Below are 16218 nucleotides of genomic sequence, written 5' to 3'. Positions count from 1 at the left end.
CATGTCTGACTAGCCACAAGCTCTTTGATGGTAAGGATAATGTTTTATTCATTGCTGATTCTACACATAATAGGCACACAATAAATGTCTGTTGAATGCATTAATGATGAATGACATGGTAAATTTTAAAGAATGGTGACAGTACTGTCCGGATTCCAGACCAAAATTACAGTAAGTATTAATACTGAAGACTAAACTCCCATCATACATTTCTATTACCTATACCATTCTTGGTCAGAAAAAGAGGCCAAAGATATGAGAAGATGGCTCTAATAGTGCTGGTCATTGCCAAGTTACCAGCCAAGAATACGAGAGCTCACAGCACTAAGAATGACCCAACACAACAAACAAGTGAACAGAGCCAAACCTAAGATGCTGCCTGTATTTCAGGCTCCTGCCTCTGGTGACCATGAACAATGACTAACAAGGGTCCTTGGAAAAGTCACTATCTCCACAGCCATGCAACCTGGTGGCCAATTTTGATTCCTGCTGAATGAAATTCACAGGAAAGGCGTTCGCCTTATGACCAAATCCAAGTAAGGTTCTGCTAAGGGAGAGGGATCCGAGTTGTCTTCCCAGAACTCTGCCATGCTGTACGTTAGCATTCTAGATCATTTCCCACTGGGTTCACTCACTCATCTCTAAAGAGATATGGCCAAGGCAATAAAATGCTGCTGTCTCAAATGCCTCTCCCTGTAGCAATCCTGCACCACCCAGACTACTGTGTTTACAGGCTGTTAATATGACACAAAAGTCTAATCTGATCCTGTGGGAACAAGGTCCCAGGTTCCCTCAGGGATTAACTAAATTCAGTCTACTTTTGTACTCCCAAACTTGTGGGGCTCTACAAAGTTGAAGAAAGCATAAACACCTACACCCAAACAAGTGAGGGGGTGAAAAGGGACTTGGTCTCTGAGGAACTTCTGCACAAGGTGGGATACAGCAAATGAGATAAGCAATGTTCAAGGGCAAATCACAATGCTTGGCTGGCAGATACTTGGCCCCTTGCATGTTATCATTCCTAAAAAGCCAAGAAACTCCAGTTAAAACAATTCACGTCTCTTGCACAGACAAATTTGTTTTGACCTCAGGGAAGAGCATTTACCAAGCCAATTTCCCCAACTAGGTGTTTTAGCATATTTCTTTCTGATACCACTGTCTTAACCCCAGCTGTGACACTAACACTTGTGGCTACCTTAGTGGCAGCTTGGCCCTTCACAGGATATGTGGTCCCACTACCATCTTCCAAGAAGGAAAACTGAGTCATAACATGTCAACTGGCTTCCCCAAGCAGACTTAGTTTGTAGTGAGGCCACAATTGAACCCAAGTTGCCTTCCTCATGTTCTTCTCTTTTCATGGATGACTCTCAGTATGCTCACCCCTGCTGCTCTTTTCCCTTTAACCCAAAACTAAATCATTGCTTTCTTGAGGGGCAGAGACCGGCACACTTGGTCCTTCAGCGCTAACATGAGCTTCCAGTTCCCCTCTTTCCCAAGAAAGAGTAAGGTAAAAGACGTACATGGAGCAGAGGAGGGGAGGGGAGCACAGGGGTGGCTCCCAAGACCAGGACTCACCTTGGAGCTGAGGTCCTCCCGCCGGTTTCCTGCTTTACTCCTGCGTAATTTGATGGATGGGGATCGCAGAAGGTTCTTGATCCGGCTGGTAATGGTTGACCCTTCCACAGCCATCATGATGATGAGGCCCCTGGACAGTTTCTGGCCCAATCTTGGGATTTGTCTCAACAGCGGCACTGCTTTCCCACTCCACAGGACCTTCCAGTATGCCCTTTCACTGACCTGAGATGGCAGAGGCCACCTTACCTTCCTCCTAGCCGTGTCTACAGCTCTTACCTCTAGGTACTGCCCTCTCCCTTTGCCCCATCCCCACCTTCAAGCCCTGAGCGGTTTCTCACAACGCCTTAAGGACAGACTCATGAAAAGGGGGTTAAAAAGCCCGAGCTGCGAGGAAATGCCAGTCCCACACCTGCCAGAGGCGTTCAACGGAAAGGATGGGATGGGCCCTAAAAGGGCTAGTGGCTGGTCTGATTCCCGTTAATTCCCAACTATTCTCATGGCAACTGCAGTGTCCAAAGGAGGAGGCCGCCGAGGCCACCGAGGAGTCCCAAAGGGGTCCTGAGCACCTGCGCTGGCGGCCGCAGGGACACTCAGAGCGGCGGGGCTCGTTGTGGCCCTGCACCCCGTTCTGCCACGGGAGCCTCCCTCCCCCACCCACGACCCTCCTGAGCTCGCTCTCGGCCCGCCGCAGGAGCCCTAAACCTTTCCCTTTCCGCTCCCTCAGAAGCCCCAGCTACTCGCCAGCGCCCCCGCTCGGGCTCAGCCTCACCAGCCCCGGGGCGCGGGGGCCGCCCGGCTCTCAGCGCCCTCCGGCATCGCGCTCAGCGATTTCAGCTCCGCGGCTGCAGCGGCAGCAGCAACTATGGTGGCACGAGCGGCTCAAAACGCGAACTACCGCCTGGGCTCAGCTACGGGCTGGGTAGGAGGAGCGGAGGCGAGGGGCAGCCGTCTCCACGCAGGGGGGCGTTCCCAGAGTGGACGAGTGCGGCGTATGGGGGCGGAGCCAATGAAAGGGCCTAGGAAGTAGAAGGCTGCGGACTTGCGAACCGCGGATTCCGCACAGTGTAGTCGCGTGTGTCTTTTCTAGAGGAAGGTCGGCAGAACACGGCCTCAGAATTGAGAAAACCAAACCTTTTATGGTATTATCAGGCCTGGTCCCCCAGAGAAGTGTACTTCCCAGAGCCCCGGCAAGACGGTAGCCACGCCCCCAGGGTGCTACGGTTGGCATTTGATAGGCCCGAAGGACAAGAGCTGAAACTGACTCCAGCTCGGAATTACAAGGCTGGAGTACAGCCATAACGCCTGTTCCCAAGCGCTGGGATTTCAAGTGGTTAGGGTAGTTTCTGCTCGCCGTCTGTTTGGCGCGTTGAGCTACGTGCTAATGACTCTGCTGAGTAACTTTCGATCCCTGCGAAGTGTATTGAACTAGGCAACCTGATTGGCCGTGGTGGAAGAAAGGGGAGGGAGCTGATAGCCTAAAATAGAGCTTTAGGCGCGCGGAGCGGGGCGGTGTCAGGTCAATGTGCCTATGAATCGCATTTATTTCATGGTTTCTTTAGCTTCCAGTGTTCTATCGCGTTCTCATCCAGAGTTAACCAGGACTTTGTTGCTCCAGATATTATTTTCCATGTTCCTGTCCAAATTTACTCCTGAAACCTTTTCCCTAGCAGTTACTTTGGCGAGATCACTGCCCAGCTTGCTGTCACTAGATTCAGTGGTATAGTTTTCCTGGCTGATGGGCGGCGGCGGGGTTTGGCGGGGGGGGAGGGGGGTTGGGGGGAAATGGCAGAGCGTGCACAGATACCTTTACATATTATTTCATAAGTGCTTCAGCCTTTTTTCTAGGAGCCTTTCTGCCATATTGGTATTTAGAAAAATTACCTTACAAAAAAATTAACCTATGCCCGAAACATTTGGGCTCCAGAGAATAGTATACTGATTCCTTTCATCCGATCCAGCTTCTTGGAACCCCGGGGCAGACGACATGTTAGCTGGAAGGAAGGACTCCTAAAACCCATTGCTGTGAGTGGGTCTTGTACAGCCAAGTGGCAAAACAGGTATATACTTGTGTGTATATGCTGTGTGTACTGCAGCAGGTATTAAAAATGAGAACTGTAAAGCTAACGAGTTAACACAAAGATCAGAGAAGTCACCTCCTGGGAAGATCAACTGGCAATAGGTACCAGACGCATGAAGTTTTCTTCCCTTCAACCATGTATTACTGCAGATGTAATGAAACATAAAATGGGATTTTCACATTTTCAAATCTGGAGGAGGCAAGGGTCATCAGCCATGACAGTATGAAAAAGGGGGTTGGTTCCTTCAACTCCTAACTAGTCTGTGATTTTACCTCCATGGGGCGGAGACCAATAAGACACTGCTATTAATAAAGGGTGCCACCTGGTGTCCTTGCTTGTGTGCTGCATTCCCTAGCAACTACCATCTCCACCCACCAGAGTTGTTCCTGATTCTCTCCAGCTCATTTTTGTGTCCACTAGTGGTTTTCTCACTTACCTAACCACTCTTGGTCAGGAAATGGGTTTACAAAATGTCACTGGTCATTTCCTGTCCAAAGCTACTTTGGTTTATCCTCTTAGAAAAAATGTTACCCAAATTACTCCCATCTGAAGCTGAAGTTGCAGAGACAATACAAGCTCCTGCTTTCGTTGCCTAAGGTGATCTAGGTGAAAAACAACTGAGAACAATACAATGAAAAGATTTCTCAAGTCTAGAATCTGGATACTTTCGGTACAGGACCAAAATCACATATTTTTAATTCTTCACAATTTAGTTTAGTTTAGCTCAACCTTTATCATCTAGGATATGTACCATGTGGCCTTTCTAAGTGCCAATATGGGAATAGGCTGTAGGCTCAGAAAATAATCCCAAACCCAAAGTTAACAGAAGCATTATTCCCTTTCCTCCAAATTAAATAATTGCTATCCCACCCTCCAAAATGCGGCTGACCCTTACATACGTATTTCACTGTTCATGTGCTATTTCACTTTTTATTCTGCTTGTCTATGTCTTCAATATGTATACGTGGTTGTCATATTGTAGATGTCTAGGAAATTCTGGATGTCTAAGAAAGGTGTATACAATTGTCTGTTTTCACGATGCTCATTACATCAGATTTTTTAATTCACCCTAGGCTTAACATACAGATAGGTGCAATTATAAGATCCTGGAAAACTAACAGGCTAGAGTAAACATTTGCTCATCCATTCAAATATTTATTGAGCACCTTTACATGCAAGGCACTGTGGGACAGCTGAGACCAATGTTTGCAGTTGGAAACGGATCTCAAAGCAATGCTTCCAAGACTGCTTTCCTATTTAACAAAATCTAACAGCAGTTTACAATGATAGAATTTAGTAGAGCTTAGATTTGCCTCCAGAATTCCAACTCATCCCATGGTTTAGCCTCTCACCCTCCACACAAACCTCCATCACTATTACTCAACACTTAACGTATCTTTGTAGAGCAGTTCAGTCATATTTAATATACTACAATTATGCCTCAGTTCAAAAGTTGTATATATCAAATTATTTCCCTCTAATTTCAAAAACGCATTTTGACTTTTTTTTCTCCAAATGGCATTAAGTCTATATACTTCAGCTTTAATTTTCTGTGCATCCAGCAATTCATGTTCATGTAAAATTTCATTAAAGATAACACAATAACATGAAGTACTGATGCCCTTACAAACATTTTCTTAAAAACTGACAATTCTGTGCAAGAAATGTATTCTGATTCTTGGTTCTCAATCATTCTCTATAAAAGTATCTTCAAATGTGCCTACTCTGTGCCTTTGTGCATTTTTTTTTAATCTTCTGAGAGTGAGGAATAAGGGTCAACATTTTTCAGACCCATCTTCAAAGTGCATTTACCTGTCAATTCACCTGACATTTCCATTTCAGTATCTCAACTAGTATAATTAGGGGGAAAAACTATCTATACGACTAAACCCTGCTCCAAATAATGTATGGATTGTCTGCCTTACTTCCATGTTCAAAACATTTTCAAGCTTGCTATAGAAGGGCCTGTTGTTAAGAATTTCATTATAGTTCTGGGGGGGGGGGGGGTTACACACAGTAATTTGTATGAAGTTTATATAACTGGACTTGATCTGTTAGTGACCTTAGAGTTGTTCAATGTCTAAAGGACTCCTTTAATAAAAAATTTTTGTAAACTGTAATACTAGTTAACATACAGCTTGCTTTAAGAACATCTACTGTCCTTAGCTGCTAAGACTATGTTTATATCCTGTTATTCCCCAGGATAACAGGTATGTTACACCCTGCACACACTGGTACTATGAGGCTAGCCATTCTTCACCGCAGAATGAATTCTTGAGACAAATAGTTGCCATCAAGTTGTACGAAATTTCAAAGTCTCCACGTAAAACACATTACAAAGATTAGAACACCAAAAACCTCCCCCAAATGGCAAGTCAGAAACTCTGAAAACAGTAAGGAATTCCTGTGATTAAACTCCTTCAGTGGCACCTCTCCCAAACATGTCTCAGGGCATTAGAACTGTCTACTCCAACTCAGCACAAACCTCCCAACGCCAAGTCCTGCTTTAATTATTATAACTGATTTATTTCAAGTTTATACATTCTCCCTTCCACTCACCAAACTTCTTCTGTTCTTGGGTTTCTAAAAAAATAGTCATTTTTCAAAAGCAGAAAAAGAAAGATATATATTTAGTATATAAAAGAAAAAGCTAAATCTGACATAATTATATTCTTAAAAACATTCCATTTATTTACAGATGTATAAAAAGGTGAATTATTGGTCTACTGAGATCATGCTTCTTACAGTTAGGGTGAGAACTCACTATCCTCCCAATTCCTCAACTCCTCACTCAACTACATCTTTCATAATCACACATATAACTTTCATAGATCAGTTTCTCCTGGGGTAAGGTTAAAGGGTAGGAGTTTTTGGAGATTTTAGATTTCTATCAAGACTGCAGAATTGTTCCGAAGACTGAGCCCTCCTCAAATTACCCCTAACAACTTCCTAGTTCTAAGAGGTCTTAAAAACACCATTATCTTGGGGGTTTTGTAATGACATCTGCAGCCTTCCTTGAACACCTGGGATCATCTCTCATTTCTATCTTTGTACATCTCTCATAAAGAGTCAAATATCTTCCCATCAAGAAATGAGTATTACCTATTTGTCTACTTTCTTCTAAAAAAGGGAACAGTGTTCAGAAGCAGAATGGTCCTTCTTTTCCTGAGGATTACTCGCTTACTTGCCTGCTCCTTGGCTGACCCTCAAAAGCTACAAGAGCCATGGGAAGTCAGGAGGAAATGCGAGGACAAGACAAGCAAAGAAACAATGGGGAACTGCTATACCTGGATTAAACTACTAGCATCTCCAAGGACAATTATTAGCAGGGAAGACAGGTGCTGGACTCCTTGGCTAAGGCATTGCATGAGATCTCCTGGGTAAAGAGAAGTGGGGGGGATAATGAGAAGCTGAGGGGCACGCATTACCTACTTCAAGCTTCTTCAGTAACCTTTAGCGGTGGGAAGGCTGAATGCTGATGAGGAGGTCTAGAAAGGCAAGGAGCACAAAACCAACAAAGAATTTGTTCCCACTGCAATTTGCAGAGGAAAATTCCCCACGCTTTTCAATCTGTTTATTACCAGAGTTACTAGAAAGGGAACCAACCAAGGAGGTAATAATTCACTGGCTAGGACCATTCCAAAGTTGGTTTCACAACCTAGTTCTGAAGATATGCTGAGTGGGATTTGGGATAAAGAAGGCAGGGGATGTAGAAGAAACAGCATTACCTAGGCACAGCCCAGGCACTGGAAGCTCTTGTGTTAGTGTTTCACAACACAAGCAAATCCTGTCAATGAAGACAGAACAGGGGTTACATTCCAAAATATAATTATTTAAGAAAGGCAAAATGCAGCAGCTAAATCCCGGTCTATACATTTTCAGAATAGTGATTCTTGCCCCCAGGAGTTTCCAAGAGACCCCTCAAGTGCACCATGATTATTTACAAACTAGATAGGAAACATCATTTCTATACTCAATACAAATCTCATCTTCTAGGTTGAAAACTTCAGCCTTTGAGAAATCTATGAAAACAACTGTACAAAAATATAAATATCTTTATCTTTACAGGCTGTCAGTCCTTCACACCCTGACAGCTGATGAGTGAAAAAGCTCTACAGATCACTGAATCCATGGTAGCAGATAATAAAAAATATATCTTGTGATTCAAATACTGCCTTATTTCCCTGGTAAAGAGTGCCTACTGTGACTTTTCTTTTCTTTACATCCTGTGCAGGTAATAGTGAACGAAACCTTCAAGCACCAGGAGGCTGGTCTGATTTGGGAAATAACCAGCCCCACAGCTTTTATTTTGGCCACTGTCTCTGGTATGGGGAGGGAATGCTTTTCATTTTAGCTTTCTCTTGAGTGATGTGATTTGTGAAAGGGGGAGGGCTCCCTCTATGCCTACCTCCAAAATATATAGTCCAGGTAAAATTCTTGGTACTATGAAATGGTCTTCTCAATGCCCAAAGACAATAAGGGAGAATTAATAATTTTAACATCTCAAAATGATTACCTTAGTAATAAAAGTTTTGTTTTGTTTTGTTTCTTAAAGCATTCCTACTTTACCAGAAGGCTTAGATTTACAATTCTGATTGAAAAGGTGAGGGAATGGAAGCTTGGGATGTGAAAGAAGAGAAAATTTTGTTGAATGACACTAAGTCCTTCACTTTGGTATTCCATGGTACCCATCCTCTCTCCCCCTACTCTTGAAACACCAACTAAAAACTATCTCTTCTGGATCCCTTTGCACAAGTGCATCACATTCCTTGGACTTTAGATTTAAACAACTTAAACAACAGTTATCAACTAAGGTTCAGTCCATAGCAAACCCAAAGTCTCAAGCAGCTTTTACTCTGGGGAGGGAAGAACTAGGAACCACTATGGACCTAGAGTCTTGTTATGAATTCCTTGGGTAAGAGGGGCACCTCATGTTCAGTAATGGATCGCATCTTCTTAGACAGGATGAGGAGACCCAGCACCACAAGTGAGGTAACACATTTTAACATGATCAGAATTTCATAGTAGTAATTTCTTATACCGAGGTCAGCACCCTACCCCCTTTCTCTACCATTATCCACCACATCAAAGTCAAGGATCACAGTTCCATGACACAAATCAACAGGTGCCTGCAGAGAAAGGAGGTTTCCCCTCACAGCCTGGCTTCTGCCTGAGGACAAATAAGTTCATTTCCCTGCAGAACTTGGTGAGGCCCCAGAGTTGCCCAGTTTGGCCACAACAGGTGCCAATGTAGGCATCACCTTGCTCTCCCGGCATTCCTGGTCATTCCCTGTTAAGTTCATTTTGTGTCCAACTGACCCAACTTTGGCAGCTACAGGTGCCAAACAAGGCATCACCTTGAGACTCTGACCATCTGCATCACTGGAAGGATTAGCTACTTTTAAACCCAGAGGTGCCAACTTTGGCATCGGCCTCCACAAAGTATCTGTGCTGCTGTTTTCTAGGCCAGCCTTCATGTGTAGGATGGGGGGTGAGGACACACTTTCAGGTTCTGCAGGGATGCCAGAAGTACTCTTCCCTTCATCACTGGCTTTCCTGTGGGAAACGAGAGAATCCTTTATCTCAGAATCAATAACAATCTTAAGGACATCTGGCTCAGAGGCTGGTTCTGCAAGTTGTTTTTCATTCTCAGAAAAGTCATCATCTTCCAAGTGCAAGAGGAGGGGGCTGACAGAGTCATTCTCCCCTTGTACATCAGGCAATTCTTTCAAACCAGTTCCCAAGTGGCCAACCTGGAAAGCTGCTCTGTTCACAGGAGGAAGCTTACTGATAAAAGCCCGTCGAGCATCCCCTGGGAACTCTGTATCCATAGAGCTGGGCAGTTCAGCCAGGCTAACAGAGTCATCATTTAACTGCTGATTAAGAAAGGCAATTTCATTGAGCAGAGACGTCAGTGTCTCATCAGTATCATCCTCATCTTCCATATTAGTTAGCAGTTCGCTGGGATCCAGTGCTGCTTCCTCTATAGCTGATGCTACCTTTCTCAATTCCATCTCTATGCTTGAGTCTTTGAGGTCTTTCATCTTTAATTTATGAAATGGAGACTCCTTTGTCTTCAGTCTCTCCCGTCTTGATTCACTCTCTTTCCATTTATGCTGAATCCCTCTCGTATCACCAGAAATCTTTTTGGGTGCTTCTTGCACACTGGAAACATCAACTATTTGTGGAAAACCAGAATCTTTATTTGACAGATAAACCTGTGTTGTACCCAATGCCATTCTGACATCTCTATGGTTGCCTCTGGAAGAGATTCTACCCAAATCTTCACAGGAGTTATCTTCATTCCTGACAGTGTTTTTCAGGTGGTCAGCTGGCTTGCCATCAGGAACTTCATGAGGGTATTTGCTGCCACTCATGTCTACCAAACCTCCCTCCGTTGCCAATGATGTCACATTAACAATTCTTGGCATCATAAATAAGTCGTCATTTTCTGTGGGAGAAAAAAAAAAAACTCATTTATATCTACAATGGTAAGTACTCTCTCTCATTCATACCCAATGACCACCTCAAAGAGGCTAAAGTTAGAATTTCACCAGTCTACTTTTATCAAGAAGATGAAAGGAAATACTAGTTTTTCAAATTATGGACTTAGCCTAACAAGAAAATAGGTAAAATCTAACCAAAGACACTGTGATATTCTATCATTAATAAAAGTTCTATTTAATTATTTTATAGAAATGCTCCTCAAGTTTATTTTTTTATCCTGAGGCAGACATGTACCTTGATCCTGTTCACCCAAGTAACTGCTACTCTGAGAGAAAGATGAAGCCCTAGAGGCAGCACAGTAAGAAGGGATGACTCCTCCAGCTTGGGTTTAACAATATTAGTATTGGTAAGGATACCCTTTTACCTTAATAGAAATTCAGATGCCTAAAACCTAAATCATCAAAGTTAAATTTCCTTTTCAACTCAACTCTTTATCCCCCAAAGGCAGGGTGCTCAAACTGTATCAAACTGAGGGTGTTGGTAATGTGGGAGTGCACCATCTCTGAGTACAACACAAAATTGATAAATATTTAACATCAAAAACTAAAACAACTGACTCCTCATCCTCCTTTTACTTTCACATCTTTTCAATTCTTTTCCTACTTAGAAATTAGGAGAGATCACAAAATAGTTCCCATTCCCAGGTAAAAAAGACCAATCAATACCACAGATAGAACAAAACATGTTCTAAAATTACAAAGGCAAACTCAAATACAATAGCTCCTTATTGTTACAGAACGCACTCAGGCTTCCTGGATCACTTTCAGATACCAGGGATCACTCTTTTTCGCCACCCATGGAAGACAACACTTACGACATACCTGATTGAGCCACAGCACTGCTGGCAACTTGAGGTTTCAGATCTGCTTCTAGGAGAGTAGGAGAAACAGTAACCACTGGTCCTGAGAATAGGGGACCTTTTAAGGTGAGCAATTGCCCTTGTGGAGTCATCACAATGTTGGCAGAGGTGTGTGGAGTGTTAGAGGGTGAGGTATTTTCTGTAAGGAAGATCAGAAATTAGTTAAAGATAAAAGATCTTCAATTAATGCTACTATATAGCCTAGGAGTGTAGGAGACATCCCTAAAACCACTCTGACTTAAGAAGCAAGAAATAGATTTCAAATTTAGTTAGGAAACCTCAACCTGAAATTTACTTTTTGAACCATCTTTCACTGAGTAATGGTTACCTGTCCACTAATTCTTTTAAGGGACAGAATTTCTTATTGTTGAGGAACAGAGCTATGGAACCACTTTTTCAACGGAATGATTCTGATGGTCTTGATGGTGAATCCAGATGAAAGCACACACAATTTTATCCCTAGGTTTGCTTTCCTATATACCTCTAAGAAATTACTTGAAGTTTTTAGACCTCAGTTTTTCCATCTGTAAAATGAGGTGACTGAACTAAATGGTAATTAAAATCCTCTCTTAGCAATAACATCATTTGAATGTGTGCAATGTTAAAACTCACTCATATTTTAGTAACCATCACTGCTTTCTTGGTTAATATAATAAACCAGATTTCCTTGGTTCATACACTGGGCTATCCAAAGAGTAAAAAAGGACATACCATTCTTAAAGGATATAAACAAGTAATGTAAAATCAACATAGCCTCACTTCCAAAATCAAGACAGGGGAGAAAAAGAAATAAAAACCAATTTACTTTGTTCCTAAATAGCAATTCATTGATAGGTTGCAATCTGATGAAAAATAGAATCTGATTAACAAAAATAAACTTCAAAAAAAACTTCTCCATTTGTCTCAGCTAGATCCAAACTTCCTCAAGTCATGAGCAGAACTGCAGGGAAATCAAGAGTTCATTTATAAAGTCTGAAAAGACAGCAGCTTAAAAAAAATACTAAAATGCTAGAAGAAAAATACTTGTTTTGGAGATCGCTATCAGAAGTAGGTCTTATATGTTACCGTGACCGATAACTTATTAGGATTTGCTTGAGTGTGTAAAGTTGGAAACTGAAGTCTAATGTAGTTAACATTCTACTTTTAATACAACCCATCTTTCACTTAATTACAACTAAAATTATGGCCAAGAAAAGATGTTCGGTTCTCTAAACTAAACTAACATTCATCTACGTTAAGGAAAGCAAAGAAATGTCCCTCCTACCTGTGGCCTGGTCTTTTTTTCTGGAAAGAATCAAAGGTTTCCCCTTCCTGTTATTTATAAACATCTGTCCAAGATCTACAGATGATGCAGAAGATCCTTCCTGCTGTTTGCTAGTTCTGGGAGACACATCAAACTCATCTGATCCCATCTTCTTTTTTCTTTTTTGTGCCTCTAATGCTTGTTGTTTTGCATAAATATACTCTAGCTTCTTCAGGACCACTTCTTCTGTCTTACCTATAGGTTGACAGGGAGTAAATTGTCACTCTCTATAAGACCCCACATAATAATGAGAAATAGAGTCAACTGAAATCCAGTTGATTTAACTATATTCCCCAAAACTATGGAAGGCAAGAGTGATTATAATCCAGAAGAAATGTCCCACCCAGTCAAAAGATAATTCTGATGTTAACTTTGGGAACCAAACCTCAAACTAAGTAGTATCTAAAAGATCTACTAAGGATCTTCCTCACTAAAGCTGTATTTACACTCTTTACCAGAGATCATTCACATATCTCACCTGAAAGAGATGATACTTTCCGTATCAAAATATTCCGTTTGCGAGTCAGGAGATTTTTCTGCCCTATCAATTTGTCTGCTTGATCTGTTAGTCCTTGAATTTCACTGAATGCCTAGAACAGAAATAGTAATATCACATCCATCAATTTGATTTTTCCAAAAAACAGGTGAGGCCTACACAATTTCTTTCATAAAAAATTTTAATCTAGTATTTTAGAGAACTTTATAATGTCATTTAAAACAATTTTTAATGTTTTACAAATTTACAGTTACCTGGGGGGAAATGGGTGGAGGGATAAACTGGGAAATTGGGATTGACACATACACACTACTATATATAAAATAGATAAGTGATAAGGACCTACTATATAGCATAGGAAATTCTACTCAATATTCTGTAATAGTCTCTATGGGAAAAATCTAAAAGAGTGGAGATATCTATCTATATATATATATATAGATATATATATATAGATATAACTGATTCACTTTACTGTACACCTGAAACTAACACATTGTAAATCAACTATACTCTAATAAAAACTAAAATAATAAAGTATACAAGTCCAAAAAAAACCCCACACAAAACAATTTTTAATGTGTTAGAATTTATTTTTTGTTAAACTGGAGATTTAAGAAAAACTGGAGATTTTTCTGGCTTATACTTCTAGGGAAAGTGATTGTTTACAAAGAGCACCACTGAGTGGTTAACAGGTACTTCCACTACTGCAAGGAGATAGAAGACATTTTACTTTGCTTAGATTTTAATAATCAGCTTTAAAATCAACTCCTAATCTAAGCAAAATCTGGTTGAAATAACCTTGTTCTAGAGAGATACGAATGCTTGCCTTTTACTCTCTCAACGTCTACTTATAAGCAATTTAAATGAAATTACCTTAGATATTCTACCTGCAAAAACTTCTGCTAGCTTGAATACTACAGTTTCCTTTAAAGTGACTGTCAACTGTTAAGAAGCATGTCAAAATAGCAGTTGTGTTGTGCCTCTCCCTGCAATAAACTTTTCTAATAAAGTGCTATGGAGAACACCAGTGTAAAGAAGTTGTAGTAAACAGAGTTTACTAGAGTTTCTAACTTTATTTGAAGGATGGATAATAACTCTGCTGGTTAAAAACCTGACTTTCAATGAAAAGCTACTCTGACTCAACATAAGGACTTTTCTTCCTAAGGGATTTATTGGGTATTCACTAGTCCACATTCAAATGTTAAATACAAGCTCTATTTCAATCTTCTTCCTTCTTTTCCTCATAAATATCTCCAAAAGATTCTTTTAGTCAAGCCTTACTTGTCTGTCATTTATACAGAACACTTACCCTAGTAAGAATGAGGCTTTTGGAAACCTTGGAAGAATGAAGTAACCCCAATGTGATCTTCAATTTCTCAAAGAGATCCCTCATTTCACCACGGCGCCGCCGCTCATTGGCAGTGTGTGTCCGGCGATAGTAAGCAAAAGCTTCTGCTTCCTTCTGTAGTTTTTCACTCCAGTAATCAGGTTTTAGTTTTAGAGGAACTGCTGCAGCCTATCCAAACAAAAGTGCCACCTAAGTATCTTTCACATGCACCTGGCCCTCTTCCTCCACCCCAAATGGTACTGCTCTATATCAGACACCCACCATCTCCTGCCTGGAGTATCTTAACAGCCTCTCAACTGGTCATCTTACTACCAGTCTATCCTTCCTCCAGATCAACAGTGTAAATTCTAATACATGTGAATGTGACTATCACTTCTCAGCTCAAATTTCAGTAGTTCTCAAATGAGGGAGAATTTGAGAGAGGGGATCTAAAAAAGCTTATTTGTATAACTTATTATTAAAACTTGTTTTCGTGACACAAATTATATGAAGAACTTTAACAAAATCTTGATTCGTGGAAAACAAGTTTAAAATGTTTTTCTTAAATACTGTTAAGACCCTTTACAATTTGGGAAAGGATCAACTGCCACTCCTCCTAAATCACTGTTCTCTCCAACCATTCCAAAGTGCTAGAAGTTTCCTAAACATACTATAATCCCACCTCTCCCTGCCATTACACAGGCTGTTGCCTGCACCTATTCCTTCCCTTCCACCCCTCTTCAAAACTTAACATTTAAAATTCAAATTTGGCATTTTTCAGAAAAGTCTTTCTTGACCTTCAGGATGCCTTAGGCTTCCTTCCTCTCTTATTTACTCTATTTCCATTTTTAAAGTTATTTACTATAAAGAAGTAACAGATGCATACAGGGTTTAAAAATATAAATCTGTAAAGAGCTTATAATGAAAAGGTGCCTTGCACCTATACCTGGATCCTCAGAAACAACCACTTTTTGATTCTTTTAGTGGCTTTTTCTGGTTCTTACACCTATATCCTAAGTTAAAAACAGTAATACATGCATATTCTTTTCATTTTTCAATACAATCTATTTACTTCCTGCTATGCAGAAAAGGATTTAGCTCACCACTCTCTTGCATCTCACCATCCCATCTTCCTAATACAGATATAGCATTAATTTTAGTTCTTCTACTGACCCCTTTGCAACTTGAATATAATTCTATCTCCATTTCTCATTTCATCAACAACAGACAGTGTCTCTTTGTAAAATGAGAATATCAGTACTTGTATCCTTCCCTTCATTTCTTGTTCCATCTTTTACCTCCCAATTTGTCATGTGTACTTAGTGTTTTTTCAAGACTGAAATTAAGTCTTCCATACTTTATTCATGGATTATAAAAGTTTTTAAAAAATTATTAACAGTGACTACCCTATTAATGATAATATGAATATTAATCATACAAAGTGAGTAATAATTACATTTCCTGTCTTTTACAGTTCCTTGGTTTTGTGTGTGTGTGTCCCATCTTGATGTTTCTAATTGTCTTTCTTTTTTTGATACTGTTTACCTTTATCATAGTAACAGTGGTACCATATCATGGGGTATGAAAGTACCCCAAAACTCTTCTACAAAATCATTGTCTTTCTAAAGTTAAAAACTCTTGTACACTAGTACAATGTGGGAGAATCAAAGATACAACCAGATAGAAATAAAATTAATACTAAATTTAAATACACCAAGACACTACAAATAATTTGCATGTAATTATAGTACAAAACAATGCACTGTGTAAATAAGCTACTGTGAAAATTCTTACATCTCAAAAATGTTTTAGGATGAATGAAAAAATAAATATTGTGATATATGCAAAATAATTATGGCCATGCAAATGTCTATCATATGCTCCCCCAAACCAGACCAAACTCAAACTAATCACCCAGTAGTTTTTCAAAGGACCTGAATACCACCCTCCATCTCAACCCAATCTCATCACTGTCTTTATCTCCTAAATTAAGACAGAATGACAAGTGGTAAATGGTTAAACAACTGAACTCTCTTCCATTCTTAATGTCAGTAAGGATAAAGAGAAAAC

At 40.5% G+C, this 16218-nt stretch overlaps 2 protein-coding genes across 29 annotated transcripts in view; both read right to left on the bottom strand.

Moving 5' to 3' along the window:
• Nucleotides 1-2480, bottom strand: part of MAPKBP1 (mitogen-activated protein kinase binding protein 1) — a 47296-nt gene extending 44816 nt beyond the window's left edge. For 4 of the 6 annotated variants that reach the window (XM_057721807.1, XM_057721804.1, XM_057721805.1 and 1 more), the window contains exon 1: nt 1576-2480. In XM_057721807.1, the coding sequence (XP_057577790.1) occupies nt 1576-1692 (117 nt within the window). In that variant the 5' untranslated portion in view covers nt 1693-2480. The remainder of the gene's footprint in view (nt 1-1575) is intronic. The other 2 variants (XM_057721802.1, XM_057721808.1) reach the window with 2 other exon arrangements.
• A 3838-nt stretch (nt 2481-6318) lies between these two features.
• MGA (MAX dimerization protein MGA) overlaps nt 6319-16218 on the bottom strand; it is a 166690-nt gene continuing 156790 nt past the window's right edge. For all 23 annotated transcript variants that reach the window (XM_057721775.1, XM_057721766.1, XM_057721769.1 and 20 more), the window contains 5 exons: nt 14131-14337; nt 12801-12912; nt 12284-12517; nt 10982-11158; nt 6319-10104 (listed from right to left, as the gene is read on the bottom strand). In XM_057721775.1, coding sequence (XP_057577758.1) covers nt 8840-10104; nt 10982-11158; nt 12284-12517; nt 12801-12912; nt 14131-14337 — 1995 coding nt within the window. In that variant the 3' untranslated portion in view covers nt 6319-8839. The remainder of the gene's footprint in view (nt 10105-10981; nt 11159-12283; nt 12518-12800; nt 12913-14130; nt 14338-16218) is intronic.

Source organism: Hippopotamus amphibius, chromosome 2 (genome assembly GCF_030028045.1).
Source record: "Hippopotamus amphibius kiboko isolate mHipAmp2 chromosome 2, mHipAmp2.hap2, whole genome shotgun sequence".
In the NCBI taxonomy this organism is placed as follows: domain Eukaryota; kingdom Metazoa; phylum Chordata; class Mammalia; order Artiodactyla; family Hippopotamidae; genus Hippopotamus; species Hippopotamus amphibius.
The sequence above is the reverse complement of the archived record's forward strand: the minus strand, read 5'-3'. Positions and strand labels throughout refer to the sequence as shown.